The sequence below is a fragment of the Rousettus aegyptiacus genome, unplaced genomic scaffold (assembly GCF_014176215.1).
Source record: "Rousettus aegyptiacus isolate mRouAeg1 unplaced genomic scaffold, mRouAeg1.p scaffold_m13_p_21, whole genome shotgun sequence".
Classification (NCBI taxonomy): domain Eukaryota; kingdom Metazoa; phylum Chordata; class Mammalia; order Chiroptera; family Pteropodidae; genus Rousettus; species Rousettus aegyptiacus.
Genome location: NW_023416297.1, coordinates 1 through 20,936, shown reverse-complemented (window position 1 = coordinate 20,936; position 20,936 = coordinate 1). Strand labels below are relative to the sequence as shown.

The 20,936-nt window shown below is 67.9% G+C and overlaps 1 protein-coding gene and 1 non-coding gene across 2 annotated transcripts in view; one reads left to right on the top strand and one right to left on the bottom strand.

Annotated features, from left to right (window-relative positions):
- LOC118614934 (protein AHNAK2-like) overlaps window positions 1–20,915 on the top strand; it is a gene marked incomplete at its 3' end in the record, with an annotated part of 28,351 nt that extends 7,436 nt beyond the window's left edge. Inside the window, 48 exon segments of the mRNA XM_036238174.1 lie at window positions 6,987–7,045; window positions 7,127–7,225; window positions 7,655–7,756; window positions 8,144–8,285; window positions 8,532–8,716; window positions 8,826–11,196; window positions 11,199–12,852; window positions 12,854–13,562; window positions 13,564–13,782; window positions 13,784–14,380; window positions 14,382–14,610; window positions 14,613–14,686; window positions 14,688–14,807; window positions 14,809–14,874; window positions 14,876–15,130; window positions 15,174–15,236; window positions 15,238–15,330; window positions 15,332–15,490; window positions 15,492–16,028; window positions 16,030–16,413; window positions 16,415–16,519; window positions 16,521–16,821; window positions 16,824–16,903; window positions 16,905–17,155; window positions 17,197–17,309; window positions 17,312–17,436; window positions 17,438–17,503; window positions 17,505–17,565; window positions 17,568–17,650; window positions 17,653–17,742; window positions 17,744–18,018; window positions 18,020–18,188; window positions 18,232–18,309; window positions 18,311–18,523; window positions 18,525–19,135; window positions 19,167–19,437; window positions 19,439–19,462; window positions 19,464–19,649; window positions 19,680–19,735; window positions 19,778–20,018; window positions 20,020–20,085; window positions 20,087–20,257; window positions 20,259–20,421; window positions 20,424–20,458; window positions 20,461–20,496; window positions 20,499–20,600; window positions 20,602–20,665; window positions 20,758–20,915. Coding sequence (XP_036094067.1) covers window positions 6,987–7,045; window positions 7,127–7,225; window positions 7,655–7,756; window positions 8,144–8,285; window positions 8,532–8,716; window positions 8,826–11,196; window positions 11,199–12,852; window positions 12,854–13,562; window positions 13,564–13,782; window positions 13,784–14,380; window positions 14,382–14,610; window positions 14,613–14,686; window positions 14,688–14,807; window positions 14,809–14,874; window positions 14,876–15,130; window positions 15,174–15,236; window positions 15,238–15,330; window positions 15,332–15,490; window positions 15,492–16,028; window positions 16,030–16,413; window positions 16,415–16,519; window positions 16,521–16,821; window positions 16,824–16,903; window positions 16,905–17,155; window positions 17,197–17,309; window positions 17,312–17,436; window positions 17,438–17,503; window positions 17,505–17,565; window positions 17,568–17,650; window positions 17,653–17,742; window positions 17,744–18,018; window positions 18,020–18,188; window positions 18,232–18,309; window positions 18,311–18,523; window positions 18,525–19,135; window positions 19,167–19,437; window positions 19,439–19,462; window positions 19,464–19,649; window positions 19,680–19,735; window positions 19,778–20,018; window positions 20,020–20,085; window positions 20,087–20,257; window positions 20,259–20,421; window positions 20,424–20,458; window positions 20,461–20,496; window positions 20,499–20,600; window positions 20,602–20,665; window positions 20,758–20,915 — 12,311 coding nt within the window.
- Window positions 3,608–3,726, bottom strand: LOC118614936. Its single transcript, XR_004956166.1, has one exon. It is a non-coding gene; the product is annotated as a 5S ribosomal RNA (ribosomal RNA).
- Window positions 20,916–20,936: the final 21 nt, after the last annotated feature.

Below are 20,936 nucleotides of genomic sequence, written 5' to 3'. Positions count from 1 at the left end.
GTGTGGGGCCACTCTGGCTGCTGGGTCCCTGGGACTCCGTGGGCTGGCATGCCCCTGCCTCAGCTTCTCCAGGTGCGGAAGGAGTCGCAATGCGCCCACCTGCGGCCCCTCCCACGCCTGGAGCTTAGCCCCGCCCTGCCCCTCGGCGGCCAGCGTTTACTGTGTGCCCTCTGAATGCTGGACTCTGAGTGCTTGGCGAGCAGAGTGTTCCAGGGACCAGGGACCAGGGGCCAGGCAGTGGCCAGAAGTGAGGGCAGGGTGACTGAGTGAGTCTGTGAGCTGGCGGGGAGGCCGTGTGGGGGCTGGGCAGGGGTGGTGGGGAGAGCCTGGGTGCGGGCTGCCGGGGTCTGGGGTGCAGGCAGCAGCAGTGTGGGCAGAGGCTGCCCTGTTGCTGGGCCGGGCGTGGAGAAGCTCCGAGGCTGAGCTGACCCGGTACCAAGGCTTTGGAGGGGTGCCGTGGAGAAGGCTGCAGGGGGGCCTCCTGGCTTTATCTGGGACAGCGAGAAGCCCTTGCCCCTCCTGGAGCCTTGGGAGCACAGCAGGAGCCCGGCCAGCCTGCCGGTGCCACAGTTACCGCCCCTCCCCCCCCCCACGCAGAAGCCCCCGGGAGGGTGGGCGGGCTGGCTGTCAGCTGGCTGCCTGGCTTCTGGAAGCCTGAAGGTCTCATGACCAGCCAGCCCAGCCCAGTACTTTCCTCGTGAGGTTCCAGGCAGGGGTGAGGCTGAGCATCTGTGTGCCGGTGGGCACTGGGCTCCATGCCCAGGGGCTCCATACCCAGGGGCTCCATGCCCAGGGGCTCCATACCCAGGGGCTCCATGCCCACGGTTCTGGGCCAACGGCGTGCGGTGCTCAGGGGGTCCCAGCCCCGACACCCGACGCTCGGGGGGTCCCGGGCCCCGGCACCCGATGCTCAGGGCAGCCCGGGCCCCGACACCCGACGCTCGGGGGGGTCCCGGGCCCCAACACCTGACGCTCAGGGCAGCCCGGGCCCCGACACCCGATGCTCAGGGGATCCCGGGCCCCGACACCTGACGCTCGGGGGGTCCCGGGCCCCGACACCCGATGCTCAGGGCAGCCCAGGCCCCGACACCCGGAGTCTGCACAGGAAGATGTGCGCACACACGCGCGGGCACCAAGGTGGCTTCTCAGGCCACCACCCACGGCCCCTTTTCGCAGCCGTCCTCCCTGCCCGTCTCGCGGTCCCTAGTGCCCCATCGCCCTGGTGACATGCAAACTCCCCCGCCACACCTGGCCCCACCTGGAGGCTCGTGCTGGGCCCAGCTGGATGCAAACTGGGGTTTGTTTAAGCAAAATGCCCCATCCATGATGCCATGCTCTGGGCCCCCCAAAAACTCCCACTTGGCCAGTGCTGCTAGGAGGGGCCCCATGTGCAAGCTGTCCTGGGCACAGCCCCCTCTCTGCACCCCGCCCTCTGGTGCCCGGCGTGCCTCGTGCCCACTCCTCGCTCTGCCCCTCCGCGGCACTCCCTGGAGGACGAGCCCCTGCAGCGCAGCTGTCCTGCTGGGGTGCTGCCTGCCCCCGACCCACCCCACCCCGCGTCCCCAGGCCCTCGTTCCCCGAGTGTCCGAGGCCTGACGAGGTGGCTTTTGCGGTGAGGGAGGTTTAGGGTTGGGGCTGGATGCTGCGGCCACAGCTGGTGCCTGAGCCGTGAGGGGCAGGGCAAGGGCTTTTGGGGAGGCGCCGGGTGCCAGCAGCCAGACCTGCCGGCCGGGCTCTGCCTGTCGCCTCTGCGTCCTCTGTGAAGTGGGGCTTCGGTGACCTTATTATCATCAGCCATTATCTGGGGCGGCTGCTAGGGCTGGCCCGTCTGCCGAGCCTGTCCGAGGGACGGAGGAGTGGCCCCCTCAGGACGGGGCCCCCAGCGGCAGGATGCTCGGGGGCCCCTCCTGCCTCGCGGGTGAGCTGCCAGCGCTCAGCAGGCAGGGCTTCCTCCTTCCTGTTTGTGCGTCCTGGGCCAGGCGGGGCTCTGCCTTCAGGGGCACAGAAGGACCCAGAGCCTAGAACTGCAGCCTGGCAACATCCCGGCACGTGGCCTCCTCCCGGGGTGGCGGCGCCCTGAGCCCACTCGCTCTACATCCCCAGGTGTCAGGCTCGTTGTCACCGCTCTCACTGAGGGGGTGCTTGCGGGGGTGGGGCTGGCCCTGCGTGTTCCCAGCCAGGGTGTGAGCCAGGGTGTGCCCTGGCTCGCAGCTGCCAGCACCTTCCCCGCCCAGCCCTGGACACCCACGGGACTCCCGCAGAGCAGACTTGGCGGCGCAGCTCCTCAGGAACGGGGGTCTCCCAGCGCTGCCCCCAGCAGAGGCGCTGCTCGCAGGCCCAGTCACACCCCACCGGGGTCCTAGAGCCTGTCCCGGTCAGTGGTCAGTGCGGACCCCGCCCCCTGGGGACCGGCCCGCCTGCCTGCCCAAGGGGGCGGTCGCTGGCCTGGGTTTTGTTGTTGTCTTACTCAGGCACGCTGCGGAGGCTGGGGGCGGGGCGCTGGCTTTCTGGGTGGGTCGCAGTTCCTAGACTGCCTGCACCCCTCGGCAGGGCCCCTCCACCAGCCCTTCCGCCGACCCACCGGGCGGCACAGGGGCGCTGACTCCGTCCAGGCCTGGCTCCGTCCCTGCTGGCCCGGCCACCTGGGGCACATGGCTTCCCGGCCTCGGCTTCCTCATCGCTCACCCACCTCGCACCCACTTTGGGGGTGGGAGGCGAGGCGGAGAGAGTGGGGTCAGCTCCTGCCGGCGTCCGGCTTCCCCTGGCGACGTGGTCTGGGGTCCGCTCCAGTCCTCCTGGGCGGGCAGAGTGGCCCTCACACGTCCCGGGGAGGGCGCGGCTCAGCCAGGACACGGGCTTGCTCGGGGCCACGCGGCCAGACGGGGCGCGGCCCACACCGTCCGCCAGCGGTGCGTGTTCCGGAGCTGGCGTGGGACCCGTGCGGTTGCTCTGAACGGCTAACACAACTGGGGGCGCTCGGGCCTGGCGTGCGGGAGGCGGCAAACGGGGGTTCGCTGGCTGAGTCACCACGGAGCTATTCAGATTGTTTCTCTCCCGAAGGCATGGCAGGGCGTTTCTCTGGGAACGCGTCCAACTCATCTACATTTTCAGATTTATTGGCATAAAGTTTATAATTTCATTTCAGTTCTATGTAGAATTAAACTTCCTTTCTTGGAAAAAAGCATGAACTGTGAGTGTGCAGCGTGATGCGTTTTCCCAAAGCAGACGCACCCGTGGGAACCCGGGGGAGGCCCTTCCCCCGCCGCCCTGTCCCTCCCCAGAGGACCTGTGACGGCGAGCCGGGCACAGCGCCGTCGTCGGAGCCCCGGGCGCGGCCGGCGCTGTCGGCGTCGCGTGGGCACAGTCCGCCCACGTCGCACGGTTTCGGGACGGCGCTCGCTCAGCCTCGCCGTGTTACATCCCGCAGGACGAGCGTCCGCTCTGCTCTCGATGGACATTTGCGCCTCCCTGGTTTCGGGGCACTGCAGTAGTGCCAGGCGGACACTTTCTTTTTAATTTTCATGTTTTCAGGCGAGGCAGCCCTTGGTCGACCTCACACAATGCAAGGACCTAGTCAGCTGACAATCCCTTATTTTTTATTTTTTATCGCCTATAGCACCTGGTCTTCCTAGGTGGTCTCCCATCCAAGTACTAACCAGGCCCGAACCTGCTTAGCTTCCGAGATCAGACGGGATCGGGCGTGTTCAGGGCGGCGTGGCTATAGACAGGTGGACACTTTTGTGCCCGTTCGGACCGAGCACCAGACCAGGCCCGCCGGAGCAGGGTGGCGGTGCCGTCCCGTGTGGCCACGGCCTTCAGTGCAGTGACCTGAGGGCTAACGGTGCTGGGCGCCTCTTGGGTGCTGACTGGGCAGTCGGGTGTCTTGTTGATCGCCTTTCCAGAGTTTTCCCGCTGGTTTCCTGTCCGGCTGGCTGTCTCTTCCTTGGGGGAGCAGGAACTCTCTGCGTGCGGGGAGGAGGTGTCCACCCCCGGTCCGTGGCTGGCTTCTGCCTCCGACGGTGGCACCCTTTCCCGAACGGCTCCTCATTTTAATGTCCAACAAGTTACTGGTTTTCATGTCTCCGTTAAGAATTGCCTCCCTTGCCCCAGAGTTATTTTCATTTACCCTCTGGAAGATCGATTATTAAACCAAGTCCCGCTGGCCGATGGGGTTCATGTGTCTGCCCTGCTGCTGCGTGGGCTGCTGGTTTCTGACGGCCACCGAAACCCTTGCTGGATCCGCGGCTGGGTCGGTTTGTCCTCTCGGCCCTACTGGCTTTCCCTGCGGGGTCGCTGAGTTCTGTGAGCTGCTGTTTGCTGACTTAGGTCACGGAGAGGATGTATTTATTAGGATTCCGTTTTATGACCGCAGGCGGACCCTCAAGCTGTACGTGGGCTGTCAGACTCCACCAAGGCCAGCCCGTGTGGGCAGCGCACTGCTGAGCCTTCTGCGCAGGCGCGGGGCTGAGCTCAGGCAGGACCCCCGTGTGAGCTGAGATGTCGCCGGGGGGCGGGGACGGCTACGGGTCGAGCGGTCACGGAAGACCAGCTCGGACGCCAGAGCCCCGCGGAGGAAGCCTGCCCGCGGCCGGCCTGGCGCGTCCTGCGCTCGCTCCCGGGGCCCCTCGCGTGGGCAACGTTGCGCTCACCCCGGGCGCTCCCGAGGCGGCCAAAGAACACACTTCGCTGTGCGTTTTTTTCCCGATGAATGACCCCCTTTCATCATCGTGAACCAGCACGACTGGTCTCTGCGGGCGGGATACTCTGCTCTGCTGTTGCTTTAAACTGTCTGCGAGTCTGCGGTCCGTCTCCGCAGACGGCGTGGAGCCAGGTCTCGCTGTCTGTGCACCTGGCCCCCTCCGCCTTCGGACCGCATTTCGAGCCCCGCTGTGTGTAAACGCCGTTTTCGGTGCGGCTGCTTCTAGTCCGGCGCCGTCGCGAGGTGCTTTCCCCGCCGTCCCGTTCTTTGCTCCTTCCCTCTTTCCTTTCCTCGTTTTAGGGTTAATTAAACATAGTTACACGTATCCTCACTCCACGTACACCACGCGCACGTCGCGCATGCTCCTTTCCGCCGCGGGCGCGTTAGCTGCACGCGCTGTGAATGGTCACGTCGCGGAGCTTTCACGCGTGAGGGCGCGGCTGCGACCGACCCGGCTGCGGGCCCCACGCCGCGGCTGTCACGGGCGCCACTCGCGCATGCGACGCGCTACCTTTATTACTTTGGTTTTACACAGCTAATTACCCGTTTAAGCTCCAAGGAAGTACAATTTACATACCATAAACCTCACCCACTGTAAACATACATTTTCAACATTCTTCATAACTTCGTATAGGGTTGTGCAGCCGTCACCGCAACCCAGTTCTGGGACGCGGCCGTCACCCTCCAGCCCTCCTGAGCCTGTTGCTGGTCCACGCCGCTCCCGCCCCTCACGCCGGGCAGCGTTTACTTTATTCTGGTAAAATACAGATGCGCGCCCGTCAGCGCATCCTCTCCTGCCCTCCCGCGGGCTGTGATCCTCAAATATGCGTCGCATCTCTATGCGCTACGATCTCACGACACGGCACAGTTCGCGGCCTGTGTGCTAACCCCGGCCTGTGGGGACGCAGGCAGGCTCGCTGGTCACCACGTCGCTACACCGCGGGGGTGGCAGCGGGGGGCACGTGGCCTACAAAGCCACATCTGCCGTCTGGCCTTTTACAAGAAAAGTTTGCCGACCTCTGCTTTATAAAATCCCGCGTCCTTGAAGGAAGTTAAGAGATGGAGTGAGGAAAAAGACGCATGCGTGCCTGCGGCGTGGTCCGCGTTTGCGCACACGGCCACCGCGCCGCTGGTCCGCGTTTGCGCACACGGCCACCGCGCTCTTCACGCCCCATCCCCCCCCCCCCCCCCCCCCCCCGTCGATTCCAGTCGGCGCCTGACCCCGGTCCCTTTTCTTTCGCATCCCTTGCGAGGCAGATCCGCGAGGAGAGAATTCCCCGAGTTTCTTCATTTCCGGAAGTCTTTATTTTGCCTTCGCTTCGAAAGGATCTGGAATTCTTGGTTCGCGGCGTTTTCCTCTCAGCAGTTCGGAGGGACCCTTCTGCCTTCTCTGGCTCCTGCGTGTCGGGCGGTGGGCGTACCGTGCGCCCTTAACACGACGGGGCGCTTCTCTCGTCGGCTGCTCTTTCTCGTAATCAACTGTGCTTCAACTGTGCAGGTCTGGCCTCTCCGTCCTGGCAGGTCTGGACCGCTCCGTCCTGTTGGGGTTTGTCCAGCGTCTTGGGCCCGCGGGCCGTTTCGCCTTTAGTTCCTCAAACACCCGCTCGCGCGGCACTGGTGTTCTTAGGGTCGGCTCACAGGTAGCCGAGGCTCGATCTCACTAATGTAAATTGGCTAATTTCTATTAATCTACCAGTTTTTCGACTCTTTCTCTTGGCACTTCTGTTCCGCTGTGGAATCCCTGTAGTAAACTTTCAACTCCAGAACAGCCACTCGGTATTTTTAAAATAATAATTTCTCTTCATGCGTCTTTCATTGATGCATTGTATTTCCCATTATTTAAACGTGCTTCCTTTAGTTTCTTGAACAGACTCTCCGGGCCGCCCCGAGCTCGGCGCGGCGCGCAGCCCCTGCGGCCCTCGGGGACGGCGGTGGCCCCAGGGGGCGTGGCTTGAGCCCCCTCGCTTGTCTGCATGTGGCGAGCTGGGTGTCCGTGCCGGACGCTGCAGCGGCTCCGGATCCCGGCTCCCCCTCAGGGGTCTGGCGCCTGCTCTGTTGCTGTATTTGGTAACCTTCTTGGACCAAATCTGTCCAAGAGTCTGTCGCTCCGTCTGCCCTCTGACCGGCGGTCGCAGCCTCCCCGGCCCAGGGGCTGTGGACCCCCCAGAGCCAGCGTCCAGGACCGGGCGGCGCCATCTCCCTGCTGCACAGCCCCGGCCCGCGGCCCCCCGCCCCCGGGGCCCCTCCCGGCGGCACTGCTCACCTCACTAGGCCTCTCTCCCTGCAGCGTCTGGCCGGCAGCTGCAGCCCGAGGAGCCGGATGCAGAGAGCGAGGAGGAGTGTTCCGTAAGTGAGGCCCCACGCCCCCCACCGTCCCTGGGCCGGGCCTACACGGCTCAGGGTGACCTGGCTCCCTTCTCTCGCCAGGTGACCGAAGGGCCTGTGGATGAGATCATTCGCCCGCGGCCACAGGGCTCGTCACCTGTCTACGAATGTGCCGCTGAGGGTCCCGGCTTTGGACTCCCGGTAAGCCTGCTGGACAGAGGCCCACAGGCTGAGGGGAGGCTGGCCCTGGGGCTGCAGGCGGCCGGGTCCCCTCCTGCATCACCCTGTGTAGCCACGCGCCCTGCCCTGCTGGCCTCGGGCCATAGCTGTGCCCCCTAGGCCATCCTCTGTGGGACTCTCCCTGCAGCTGGCCAAGTCACAACGAGGGTGGCCATGTGGGTGCACGTGGGGGCCGACCTCACGCTCCTGTGTGCAGTGGGGCACAGGAGGCGTGCACAGGTGTGCCATCTTTGCAGAGGGGGCAGAGGCCCCGCAGCTGAGGAGCTCAGCTCCCCCTGCACACAGCAGCTCTCCGGCGGCTCTCGGCCTTTCAGCTGGGGAGCCCTGGGCTCCCAAGGCCCCTCCCATGGCCTGGGCTGGAGCGGCTGGTGATCCCCGTGTCTGTGGCAGGAAGACGCAGCGGGCCGGCAGGCCCCCCCGGGGAGACGGAGGTCCTGGTGGAAGCGGCAGTCAGGGGACCCACGGGCGTTTTCCAGGATGAGCCGTCCAGAGGTGAGTGCGGCAGGAGCCCAGGGTCCAGGAGGCGGGCACGGTGCCCTGTGCCTGTCCCCTTGTCTGGCCTGCGATGGCAGAGGCTTCGGAAGGCGGCTCCAGGCTTCCCCCGAGTCCCCTGCACCCCGTGACGGAGACCCAGGCCGGGGAGCCTCGGCGCAGGGCGCTCCATGTTCTCAGCTGCGCACACAGACCACAGAAGGAGCTGGGGGGCGCGGCCCGCCCCCCGAGGCGGCAAGGGCAGTGGCTCTGCCCTTGCCCTCTGTCACCTGGATGAAAGGCAGGACTCCGGCGCCCCGTCCTCAGGGGAGGGGGCCCCCCAGCTGATGCCCATGTGGGGACAGGTGGCTCACGAGGCCCCAATGTGCTTCTGCCCCGGCCACGCAGGAGGCAACGGAGGTGACGCTGGAGACGGAGGTGGAGGCTGGAGCCAGTGGCTACAGCGTCACCGGTGGTGGGAGCCGAGGGATCTTCGTGAAGCAAGTGCTGAAGGGCTCCTCGGCCGCCAAGCTCTTCAGCCTGCGAGAAGGTGCCGTGGCCGCCCGCCCTCCCAGAGCCCCCTGTTCCCCATCATGACAGGGGGCCCAGAGAGGGCAGGGCCACACGGGAGCTCAGGAGGCCCACCCGCCCCGCTGGGCTCCTTACCACCCAAAACTCCACGTGGGGGGAGGGGGCGGGGTCACGCCCTGGCCACGCCCATCACCGCGGCAACGGGGTGGGGGTGGGGGTGGGGTGGGGGGGGGAGCTCAGGCTGAGGCCCACTCTGTCTGTCCAGGTGACCAGCTGCTCAGTGCAACTGTATTCTTTGATGACATTAAATACGAAGACGCTCTGAAGATCCTTCAGTACTCGGAGCCGTACAAAGTTCAGTTCAAAGTCAAACGGAAACTTCCTGCCCAAGGGGACGTGGAGTGGGCCGCTCACGGCGCTCAGGGGTCCCCAGGGCACACCGACACACAGGTGAGGCGGCCAGGCCCGGCCGAGGCCGGGGTGCCCCCCCCCAGACGCGGGGGTCAGGGCCACCAACGTCCGGTGCTGCTGCCAACGCGTCCACCGCCCTGTGTTCCAGGACAAGGCCGTGGCCGACGACAGCACAGACACCCCCGTGAAGACGGCAGAAACCGATGGGGACCAAGAGAGACTCATCTCCCGGCCCGGGGAGGGCAGGGGCAGGCGGCCCCCGAGGGAGCGGCTCTCCTGGCCCAAATTCCAAGCCATGAAGAGGAAGCATAGGCCCGGGCCCCGGAGGTCACACAGCTCCTCGGAGGCCTACGAGCGGGGGAAGGCACAGGCCGCGTCCCCCACGAGCTCGGACACGGAGGCCCAGCTGGCGGCGGAGGAGCAGGGGCGGAAGGCAGGGCCCGGCAGTCAGCGCCGGAGCAGGGTCCTGAACCTGGGCTTCAGGCTGGGCGCAGGGAAGGGCCTGTCGCTGGCAGGGCGACCGGGCACAGGAGCCCCGGGTGGCGGGGTCCGGGCCGGCGTCCTGCAGGAGGAGGGGACGCGGGACGACAGCCAACGGGACGCTGGGGCTGCCGCACGGGTCGGCACGGACGGGCGGGCAGGAGGCGGGCGAGAGGGGACGCCGCGTCGGGGCGCGGAGGCGCCCGGGGCACGCGCCCGCTCCCCCGAGGGGGCCCTGGGGCGGGGAGCAGACGCGGCGCCCAGACGCCCAAGGAGGACGCAGGAGGTGCCAGTCCAGGAGGAAGTGGTGTCCCAGGTGACGCCCGAGGCGGGCTCAGGCCCGGGCCAGGGCCGCAGCGAAGGGGTGCAGGCACGGGAAATGGGGGGTGCTGTGCCGTGTCTGCAGGGCACCCCAGTGGAAGGTGACATGCACGACCGCCAACCAGACTTCCGGGTCCGGATACCGAACTTGAAGGTGCCTAGGTTTGGAATTTCCAAAGGAACAGAGCTCGGGAAGGAGGGAGAGAGGCCCGCGCAGCAGGGGGGGCCCAGGCGGCACGGGCCGGCCACACGGGCAGCGGAGCGCGGGGGCCAGAGCGCAGACGCAGACGTGGGGCTGGACACGGCCGCAGCAGGCCGCGGGCCACGCCGAGAACGGGCAGGGGCAGGAAAGGCCGCGGACGGGATAAAAGACGAGGCCACCAAGGGCGATGCTGAGGACGCGAACGGAAAACAGCAAACAGTGACCGTGCTGGGGGCAGGAGCGGGAGCACTGGGAGGGTCCCCGGGGCAGGACACAAGGGAAAGGGCAGAAAAACAGGGACAGAAGACAGATGTGGAGGAAAGAAGACGCAGACATGTAACGGCAATACATTTGCTGATGGAGTCAGAGCAGAGACTTGGAAGAGACGCCACAGCAGACAAGGGCCCGACAACGATACTGTACGAAACGAAAAGGGGGCCGGAGGGGGAAGCTGGCATCGCCCTGAAACAAAGGGAGGAGCCCACTGCGGAGAGCGGACTGAAGATGCCCAAGGTCAGGAGGCCCTCCTTCGGCATGTCGGCGCCGGGCAAGGCCATCGAGGCCTCGGCCGACGTGTCCCTGCCAAAGGTACAGGCGGACGTGTCCCTGCCCTCCGCCCACGCCGACGTCAAGACCGGCGACCTCAGCATGGAGCTGCCAGCGGCCGACGTGGCCCTCAAGACTGGCGAGCTGGGCGTGAAGCTCCCGGAGGGCCACGTGCCCGAGGCGGAGCTCCAGGGCCCCGCCGCCGGAGCCGGACTCAAGGGACACCTGCCCAAGATGCACATGCCCAGCCTCAAGATGCCCAAGTTGGACATCCACGGCCCGCAGGTGGACATCAAGGGGCCCAAACTGGACCTGAAGGGCGCCAAAGGCGAGCTGGCCGCCCCCGACGTGGACGTGACGCTGCCCAGCGCGGAGCTGGACATCCAGGCGCCCGGCGCCAAGCTGGAGGGCGACCTCGCCGTGGGCGACAAGGACGTGGCCGCCCGAGACAGCAAGTTCAAGATGCCCAAGTTCAAGATGCCGTCCTTCGGCGCGTCGGCCCCCGGCAAGGACCTGGGAACATCCGTGGACGTGCCCGTGCCCTCCCTGGCCGGCGAGGTCCGAGTCCCGGAGGGCGGCGTGCAGCTGCCGTCTGCTGAAGTCGAGCTCGCCGGGGCAGAGCTGGAGGTGGCCCTGCCCGAGGGCGAGGTGTCGCTGGGCGAGCTGAAGGGCAAAGCCGAAGGGGCCAGGTTCAAGGGCCACCTGCCCAAGGTGCAGATGCCCAGCATCAAGGTGCCCAAGGTGGACATCAAGGGCCCCCAGGTGGACATCAGGGGCCCGAAGCTGGACATCAAGGGCCCCCAGGTGGACATCAGGGGCCCGAAGCTGGACATCAAGGGCCCCCAGGCGGACATCAAGGGGCCCAAACTGGACCTGAAGGGCGCCAAAGGCGAGCTGGCCGCCCCCGACGTGGACGTGACGCTGCCCAGCGCGGAGCTGGACATCCAGGCGCCCGGCGGCCAAGCTGGAGGGCGACCCTCGCCGTGGGCGACAAGGACGTGGCCGCCCGAGACAGCAAGTTCAAGATGCCCAAGTTCAAGATGCCCTCCTTCGGCGTGTCGGCGCCGGGCAAGGCCATCGAGGCCTCGGCCGACGTGTCCCTGCCAAAGGTACAGGCGGACGTGTCCCTGCCCTCCGCCCACGCCGACGTCAAGACCGGCGACCTCAGCATGGAGCTGCCAGCGGCCGACGTGGCCCTCAAGACTGGCGAGCTGGGCGTGAAGCTCCCGGAGGGCCACGTGCCCGAGGCGGAGCTCCAGGGCCCCGCCGCCGGAGCCGGACTCAAGGGACACCTGCCCAAGATGCACATGCCCAGCCTCAAGATGCCCAAGTTGGACATCCACGGCCCGCAGGTGGACATCAAGGGGCCCAAACTGGACCTGAAGGGCGCCAAAGGCGAGCTGGCCGCCCCCGACGTGGACGTGACGCTGCCCAGCGCGGAGCTGGACATCCAGGCGCCCGGCGCCAAGCTGGAGGGCGACCTCGCCGTGGGCGACAAGGACGTGGCCGCCCGAGACAGCAAGTTCAAGATGCCCAAGTTCAAGATGCCGTCCTTCGGCGCGTCGGCCCCCGGCAAGGACCTGGGAACATCCGTGGACGTGCCCGTGCCCTCCCTGGCCGGCGAGGTCCGAGTCCCGGAGGGCGGCGTGCAGCTGCCGTCTGCTGAGGTCGAGCTCGCCGGGGCAGAGCTGGAGGTGGCCCTGCCCGAGGGCGAGGTGTCGCTGGGCGAGCTGAAGGGCAAAGCCGAAGGGGCCAGGTTCAAGGGCCACCTGCCCAAGGTGCAGATGCCCAGCATCAAGGTGCCCAAGGTGGACATCAAGGGCCCCCAGGTGGACATCAGGGGCCCGAAGCTGGACATCAAGGGCCCCCAGGCGGACATCAAGGGGCCCAAACTGGACCTGAAGGGCGCCAAAGGCGAGCTGGCCGCCCCCGACGTGGACGTGACGCTGCCCAGCGCGGAGCTGGACATCCAGGCGCCCGGCGCCAAGCTGGAGGGCGACCTCGCCGTGGGCGACAAGGACGTGGCCGCCCGAGACAGCAAGTTCAAGATGCCCAAGTTCAAGATGCCCTCCTTCGGCGTGTCGGCGCCGGGCAAGGCCATCGAGGCCTCGGCCGACGTGTCCCTGCCAAAGGTACAGGCGGACGTGTCCCTGCCCTCCGCCCACGCCGACGTCAAGACCGGCGACCTCAGCATGGAGCTGCCAGCGGCCGACGTGGCCCTCAAGACTGGCGAGCTGGGCGTGAAGCTCCCGGAGGGCCACGTGCCCGAGGCGGAGCTCCAGGGCCCCGCCGCCGGAGCCGGACTCAAGGGACACCTGCCCAAGATGCACATGCCCAGCCTCAAGATGCCCAAGTTGGACATCCACGGCCCGCAGGTGGACATCAAGGGGCCCAAACTGGACCTGAAGGGCGCCAAAGGCGAGCTGGCCGCCCCCGACGTGGACGTGACGCTGCCCAGTGCGGAGCTGGACATCCAGGCGCCTGGCGCCAAGCTGGAGGGCGACCTCGCCGTGGGCGACAAGGACGTGGCCGCCCGAGACAGCAAGTTCAAGATGCCCAAGTTCAAGATGCCGTCCTTCGGCGCGTCGGCCCCCGGCAAGGACCTGGGAAAATCCGTGGACGTTGCCCGTGCCCTCCCTGGCCGGCGAGGTCCGAGTCCCGGAGGGCGGCGTGCAGCTGCCGTCTGCTGAGGTCGAGCTCGCCGGGGCAGAGCTGGAGGTGGCCCTGCCCGAGGGCGAGGTGTCGCTGGGCGAGCTGAAGGGCAAAGCCGAAGGGGCCAGGTTCAAGGGCCACCTGCCAAGGTGCAAGATGCCCAGCATCAAGGTGCCCAAGGTGGACATCAAGGGCCCCCAGGTGGACATCAGGGGCCCGAAGCTGGACATCAAGGGCCCCCAGGCGGACATCAAGGGGCCCAAACTGGACCTGAAGGGCGCCAAAGGCGAGCTGGCCGCCCCCGACGTGGACGTGACGCTGCCCAGCGCGGAGCTGGACATCCAGGCGCCCGGCGCCAAGCTGGAGGGCGACCTCGCCGTGGGCGACAAGGACGTGGCCGCCCGAGACAGCAAGTTCAAGATGCCCAAGTTCAAGATGCCCTCCTTCGGCGTGTCGGCGCCGGGCAAGGCCATCGAGGCCTCGGCCGACGTGTCCCTGCCAAAGGTACAGGCGGACGTGTCCCTGCCCTCCGCCCACGCCGACGTCAAGACCGGCGACCTCAGCATGGAGCTGCCAGCGGCCGACGTGGCCCTCAAGACTGGCGAGCTGGGCGTGAAGCTCCCGGAGGGCCACGTGCCCGAGGCGGAGCTCCAGGGCCCCGCCGCCGGAGCCGGACTCAAGGGACAACCTGCCCAAGATGCACATGCCCAGCCTCAAGATGCCCAAGTTGGACATCCACGGCCCGCAGGTGGACATCAAGGGGCCCAAACTGGACCTGAAGGGCGCCAAAGGCGAGCTGGCCGCCCCCGACGTGGACGTGACGCTGCCCAGCGCGGAGCTGGACATCCAGGCGCCCGGCGCCAAGCTGGAGGGCGACCTCGCCGTGGGCGACAAGGACGTGGCCCGCCCGAGACAGCAAGTTCAAGATGCCCAAGTTCAAGATGCCGTCCTTCGGCGCGTCGGCCCCCGGCAAGGACCTGGGAACATCCGTGGACGTGCCCGTGCCCTCCCTGGCCGGCGAGGTCCGAGTCCCGGAGGGCGGCGTGCAGCTGCCGTCTGCTGAAGTCGAGCTCGCCGGGGCAGAGCTGGAGGTGGCCCTGCCCGAGGGCGAGGTGTCGCTGGGCGAGCTGAAGGGCAAAGCCGAAGGGGCCAGGTTCAAGGGCCACCTGCCCAAGGTGCAGATGCCCAGCATCAAGGTGCCCAAGGTGGACATCAAGGGCCCCCAGGTGGACATCAGGGGCCCGAAGCTGGACATCAAGGGCCCCCAGGCGGACATCAAGGGGCCCAAACTGGACCTGAAGGGCGCCAAAGGCGAGCTGGCCGCCCCCGACGTGGACGTGACGCTGCCCAGCGCGGAGCTGGACATCCAGGCGCCCGGCGCCAAGCTGGAGGGCGACCTCGCCGTGGGCGACAAGGACGTGGCCGCCCGAGACAGCAAGTTCAAGATGCCCAAGTTCAAGATGCCCTCCTTCGGCGTGTCGGCGCCGGGCAAGGCCATCGAGGGCCTCGGCCGACGTGTCCCTGCCACAGGTACAGGCGGACGTGTCCCTGCCCTCCGCCCACGCCGACGTCAAGACCGGCGACCTCAGCATGGAGCTGCCAGCGGCCGACGTGGCCCTCAAGACTGGCGAGCTGGGCGTGAAGCTCCCGGAGGGCCACGTGCCCGAGGCGGAGCTCCAGGGCCCCGCCGCCGGAGCCGGACTCAAGGGACACCTGCCCAAGATGCACATGCCAGCCTCAAGATGCCCAAGTTGGACATCCACGGCCCGCAGGTGGACATCAAGGGGCCCAAACTGGACCTGAAGGGCGCCAAAGGCGAGCTGGCCCGCCCCCGACGTGGACGTGACGCTGCCCAGCGCGGAGCTGGACATCCAGGCGCCCGGCGCCAAGCTGGAGGGCGACCTCGCCGTGGGCGACAAGGACGTGGCCCGCCCGAGACAGCAAGTTCAAGATGCCCAAGTTCAAGATGCCGTCCTTCGGCGCGTCGGCCCCCGGCAAAGGACCTGGGAACATCCGTGGACGTGCCCGTGCCCTCCCTGGCCGGCGAGGTCCGAGTCCTGGAGGGCGGCGTGCAGCTGCCGTCTGCTGAAGTCGAGCTCGCCGGGGCAGAGCTGGAGGTGGCCCTGCCCGAGGGCGAGGTGTCGCTGGGCGAGCTGAAGGGCAAAGCCGAAGGGGCCAGGTTCAAGGGCCACCTGCCCAAGGTGCAGATGCCCAGCATCAAGGTGCCCAAGGTGGACATCAAGGGCCCCCAGGTGGACATCAGGGGGCCCGAAGCTGGACATCAAGGGCCCCCAGGCGGACATCAAGGGGCCCAAACTGGACCTGAAGGGCGCCAAAGGCGAGCTGGCCGCCCCCGACAGTGGACGTGACGCTGCCCAGCGCGGAGCTGGACATCCAGGCGCCCGGCGCCAAGCTGGAGGGCGACCTCGCCGTGGGCGACAAGGACGTGGCCCGCCCGAGACAGCAAGTTCAAGATGCCCAAGTTCAAGATGCCCTCCTTCGGCGTGTCGGCGCCGGGCAAGGCCATCGAGGCCTCGGCCGACGTGTCCCTGCCAAAGGTACAGGCGGACGTGTCCCTGCCCTCCGCCCACGCCGACGTCAAGACCGGCGACCCTCAGCATGGAGCTGCCAGCGGCCGACGTGGCCCTCAAGACTGGCGAGCTGGGCGTGAAGCTCCCGGAGGGCCACGTGCCCGAGGCGGAGCTCCAGGGCCCCGCCGCCGGAGCCGGACTCAAGGGACACCTGCCCAAGATGCACATGCCCAGCCTCAAGATGCCCAAGTTGGACATCCACGGCCCGCAGGTGGACATCAAGGGGCCCAAACTGGACCTGAAGGGCGCCAAAGGCGAGCTGGCCGCCCCCGACGTGGACGTGACGCTGCCCAGCGCGGAGCTGGACATCCAGGCGCCTGGCGCCAAGCTGGAGGGGCGACCTCGCCGTGGGCGACAAGGACGTGGCCGCCCGAGGACAGCAAGTTTCAAGATGCCCAAGTTCAAGATGCCGTCCTTCGGCGCGTCGGCCCCCGGCAAGGACCTGGGAACATCCGTGGACGTGCCCGTGCCCTCCCTGGCCGGCGAGGTCCGAGTCCCGGAGGGCGGCGTGCAGCTGCCGTCTGCTGAGGTCGAGCTCGCCGGGGCAGAGCTGGAGGTGGCCCCTGCCCGAGGGCGAGGTGTCGCTGGGCGAGCTGAAGGGCAAAGCCGAAGGGGCCAGGTTCAAGGGCCACCTGCCCAAGGTGCAGATGCCCAGCATCAAGGTGCCCAAGGTGGACATCAAGGGCCCCCAGGTGGACATCAGGGGCCCGAAGCTGGACATCAAGGGCCCCCAGGCGGACATCAAGGGGCCCAAACTGGACCTGAAGGGCGCCCAAGGCGAGCTGGCCGCCCCCGACGTGGACGTGACGCTGCCCAGCGCGGAGCTGGACATCCAGGCGCCCGGCGCCAAGCTGGAGGGCGACCTCGCCGTGGGCGACAAGGACGTGGCCGCCCGAGACAGCAAGTTCAAGATGCCCAAGTTCAAGATGCCCTCCTTCGGCGTTGTCGGCGCCGGGCAAGGCCATCGAGGCCTCGGCCGACGTGTCCCTGCCAAAGGTACAGGCGGACGTGTCCCTGCCCTCCGCCCACGCCGACGTCAAGACCGGCGACCCTCAGCATGGAGCTGCCAGCGGCCGACGTGGCCCTCAAGACTGGCGAGCTGGGCGTGAAGCTCCCGGAGGGCCACGTGCCCGAGGCGGAGCTCCAGGGCCCCGCCGCCGGAGCCGGACTCAAGGGACACCTGCCCAAGATGCACATGCCCAGCCTCAAGATGCCCAAGTTGGACATCCACGGCCCGCAGGTGGACATCAAGGGGCCCAAACTGGACCTGAAGGGCGCCAAAGGCGAGCTGGCCGCCCCCGACGTGGACGTGACGCTGCCCAGCGCGGAGCTGGACATCCAGGCGCCCGGCGCCAGCTGGAGGGCGACCTCGCCGTGGGCGACAAGGACGTGGCCGCCCGAGACAGCAAGTTCAAGATGCCCAAGTTCAAGATGGCCGTCCTTCGGCGCGTCGGCCCCCGGCAAGGACCTGGGAACATCCGTGGACGTGCCCGTGCCCTCCCTGGCCGGCGAGGTCCGAGTCCCGGAGGGCGGCGTGCAGCTGCCGTCTGCTGAAGTCGAGCTCGCCGGGGCAGAGCTGGAGGTGGCCCTGCCCGAGGGCGAGGTGTCGCTGGGGCGAGCTGAAGGGCAAAGCCGAAGGGGCCAGGTTCAAGGGCCACCTGCCAAGGTGCAGATGCCAGCATCAAGGTGCCCAAGGTGGACATCAAGGGCCCCCAGGTGGACATCAGGGGCCCGAAGCTGGACATCAAGGGCCCCCAGGCGGACATCAAGGGGCCCAAACTGGACCTGAAGGGCGCCAAAGGCGAGCTGGCCGCCCCCGACGTGGACGTGACGCTGCCAGCGCGGAGATGGACATCCAGGCGCCCGGCGCCAAGCTGGAGGGCGACCTCGCCGTGGGCGACAAGGACGTGGCCGCCCGAGACAGCAAGTTCAAGATGCCCAAGTTCAAGATGCCCTCCTTCGGCGTTGTCGGCGCCGGGCAAGGCCATCGAGGCCTCGGCCGACGTGTCCCTGCCAAAGGTACAGGCGGACGTTGTCCCTGCCCTCCGCCCACGCCGACGTCAAGACCGGCGACCTCAGCATGGAGCTGCCAGCGGCGACGTGGCCCTCAAGACTGGCGAGCTGGGCGTGAAGCTCCCGGAGGGCCACGTGCCCGAGGCGGAGCTCCAGGGCCCCGCCGCCGGAGCGGACTCAAGGGACACCTGCCCAAGATGCACATGCCCAGCCTCAAGATGCCCAAGTTGGACATCCACGGCCCGCAGGTGGACATCAAGGGGCCCAAAACTGGACCTGAAGGGCGCCAAGGCGAGCTGGCCGCCCCCCGACGTGGACGTGACGCTGCCCAGCGCGGAGCTGGACATCCAGGCGCCCGGCGCCAAGCTGGAGGGCGACCTCGCCGTGGGCGACAAGGACGTGGCCGCCCGAGACAGCAAGTTCAAGATGCCCAAGTTCAAGATGCCGTCCTTCGGCGCGTCGGCCCCCGGCAAGGACCTGGGAACATCCGTGGACGTGCCCGTGCCCTCCCTGGCCGGCGAGGTCCGAGTCCCGGAGGGCGGCGTGCAGCTTGCCGTCTGCTGAAGTCGAGCTCGCCGGGGCAGAGCTGGAGGTGGCCCTGCCCGAGGGCGAGGTGTCGCTGGGCGAGCTGAAGGGCAAAGCCGAAGGGGCCAGGTTCAAGGGCCACCTGCCCAAGGTGCAGATGCCCAGCATCAAGGTGCCCAAGGTGGACATCAAGGGCCCCCAAGGTGGACATCAGGGGCCCGAAGCTGGACATCAAGGGCCCCCAGGCGGACATCAAGGGGCCCAAACTGGACCTGAAGGGCGCCAAAGGCGAGCTGGCCGCCCCCCGACGTGGACGTGACGCTGCCCAGCGCGGAGCTGGACATCCAGGCGCCCGGCGCCAAGCTGGAGGGCGACCTCGCCGTGGGCGACAAGGACGTGGCCGCCCGAGACAGCAAGTTCAAGATGCCCAAGTTCAAGATGCCCTCCTTCGGCGTGTCGGCGCCGGGCAAGGCCATCGAGGCCTCGGCCGACGTGTCCCTGCCAAAGGTACAGGCGGGACGTGTCCCTGCCCTCCGCCCACGCCGACGTCAAGACCGGCGACCTCAGCATGGAGCTGCCAGCGGCCGACGTGGCCCTCAAGACTGGCGAGCTGGGCGTGAAGCTCCCGGAGGGCCACGTGCCCGAGGCGGAGCTCCAGGGCCCCGCCGCCGGAGCCGGACTCAAGGGACACCTGCCCAAGATGCACATGCCCAGCCTCAAGATGCCCAAGTTGGACATCCACGGCCCGCAGGTGGACATCAAGGGGCCCAAAACTGGGACCTGAAGGGCGCCCAAGGCGAGCTGGCCGCCCCCGACGTGGACGTGACGCTGCCCCAGCGCGGAGCTGGACATCCAGGCGCCCGGCGCCAAGCTGGAGGGCGACCTCGCCGTGGGCGACAAGGACGTGGCCGCCCGAGACAGCAAGTTCAAGATGCCCAAGTTCAAGATGCCGTCCTTCGGCGCGTCGGCCCCCGGCAAGGACCTGGGAACATCCGTGGACGTGCCCGTGCCCTCCCTGGCCGGCGAGGTCCGAGTCCCGGAGGGCGGCGTGCAGCTGCCGTCTGCTGAGGTCGAGCTCGCCGGGGCAGAGCTGGAGGTGGCCCTGCCCGAGGGCGAGGTTGTCGCTGGGCGAGCTGAAGGGCAAAGCCGAAGGGGCCAGGTTCAAGGGCCACCTGCCCAAGGTGCAGATGCCCAGCATCAAGGTGCCCAAGGTGGACATCAAGGGCCCCCAGGTGGACATCAGGGGCCCGAAGCTGGACATCAAGGGCCCCCAGGCGGACATCAAGGGGCCCAAACTGGACCTGAAGGGCGCCAAAGGCGAGCTGGCCGCCCCCGACGTGGACGTGACGCTGCCCAGCGCGGAGCTGGACATCCAGGCGCCCGGCGCCAAGCTGGAGGGCGACCTCGCCGTGGGCGACAAGGACGTGGCCCGCCCGAGACAGCAAGTTCAAGATGGCCCAAGTTCAAGATGCCGTCCTTCGGCGCGTCGGCCCCGGCAAGGACCTGGGAACATCCGTGTGACGTGCCCGTGCCCTCCCTGGCCGGCGAGGTCCGAGTCCCGGAGGGCGGCGTGCAGCTGCCGTCTGCTGAGGTCGAGCTCGCCGGGGCAGAAGCTGGAGGTGGCCCTGCCCGAGGGCGATGGGTTGTCGCTGGGCGAGCTGAAAGGGCAAAGCCGAAGGGGCCAGGTTCAAGGGCCAACCTGCCCAAGGTGCAGATGCCAGCATCAAGGTGCCCAAGGTGGACATCAAGGGCCCCCAGGTGGACATTCAGGGGCCCGAAGCTGGACATCAAGGGCCCCCAGGCGGACATCAAGGGGCCCAAACTGGACCTGAAGGGCGCCAAAGGCGAGCTGGCCGCCCCCGACGTGGACGTGACGCTGCCCAGCGCGGAGCTGGACATCCAGGCGCCCGGCGCCAAGCTGGAGGGCGACCTCGCCGTGGGCGACAAGGGACGTGGCCGCCCGAGACGCAAGTTCAAGATGCCCAAGTTCAAGATGCCCTCCTTCGGCGTGGTCGGCGCCGGGCAAGGCCATCGAGGCCTCGGCCGACGTGTCCCTGCCAAAGGTACAGGCGGACGTTGTCCCTGCCCTCCGCCCACGCCGACGTCAAGACCGGCGACCTCAGCATGGAGCTGCCAGCGGCCGACGTGGCCCTCAAGACTGGCGAGCTGGGCGTGAAGCTCCCGGAGGGCCACGTGCCCGAGGCGGAGCTCCAGGGCCCCGCCGCCGGAGCCGGACTCAAGGGACACCTGCCCAAAGATGCACATGCCCAGCCTCAAGATGCCCAAGTTGGACATCCACGGCCCGCAGGTGGACATCAAGGGGCCCAAACTGGACCTGAAGGGCGCCAAAGGCGAGCTGGCCGCCCCCGACGTGGACGTGACGCTGCCCAGCGCGGAGCTGGACATCCAGGCGCCGGCGCCAAGCTGGAGGGCGACCTCGCCGTGGGCGACACAAGGACGTGGCCGCCCGAGACAGCAAGTTTCAAGATGCCCACCAAGTTTCAAGATGCCGTCCTTCGGCGCGTCGGCCCCCGGCAAGGACATGGGAACATCCGTGGACGTGCCCGTGCCCTCCCTGGCCGGCGAGGTCCGACGTCACGGAGGGCGGCGTGCAGCTGCCGTCTGCTGAGGTCGAGCTCGCCGGGGCAGAGCTGGAGGGTGGCCCTGGCCCGAGGGCGAGGTGTCGCTGGGCGAGCTGAAGGGCAAAGCCGAAGGGGCCAGGTTCAAGGGCCACCTGCCCAAGGTTGCAGATGCCCAGCATCAAGGTGCCCAAGGTGGACATCAAGGGCCCCCAGGTGGACATCAGGGGCCCCGAAGCTGGACATCAAGGGCCCCCAGGCGGGACATCAAGGGGCCCAAACTGGACCTGAAGGGCGCCAAAGGCGAGCTGGCCGCCCCCGACGTGGACGTGACGCTGCCCAGCGCGGAG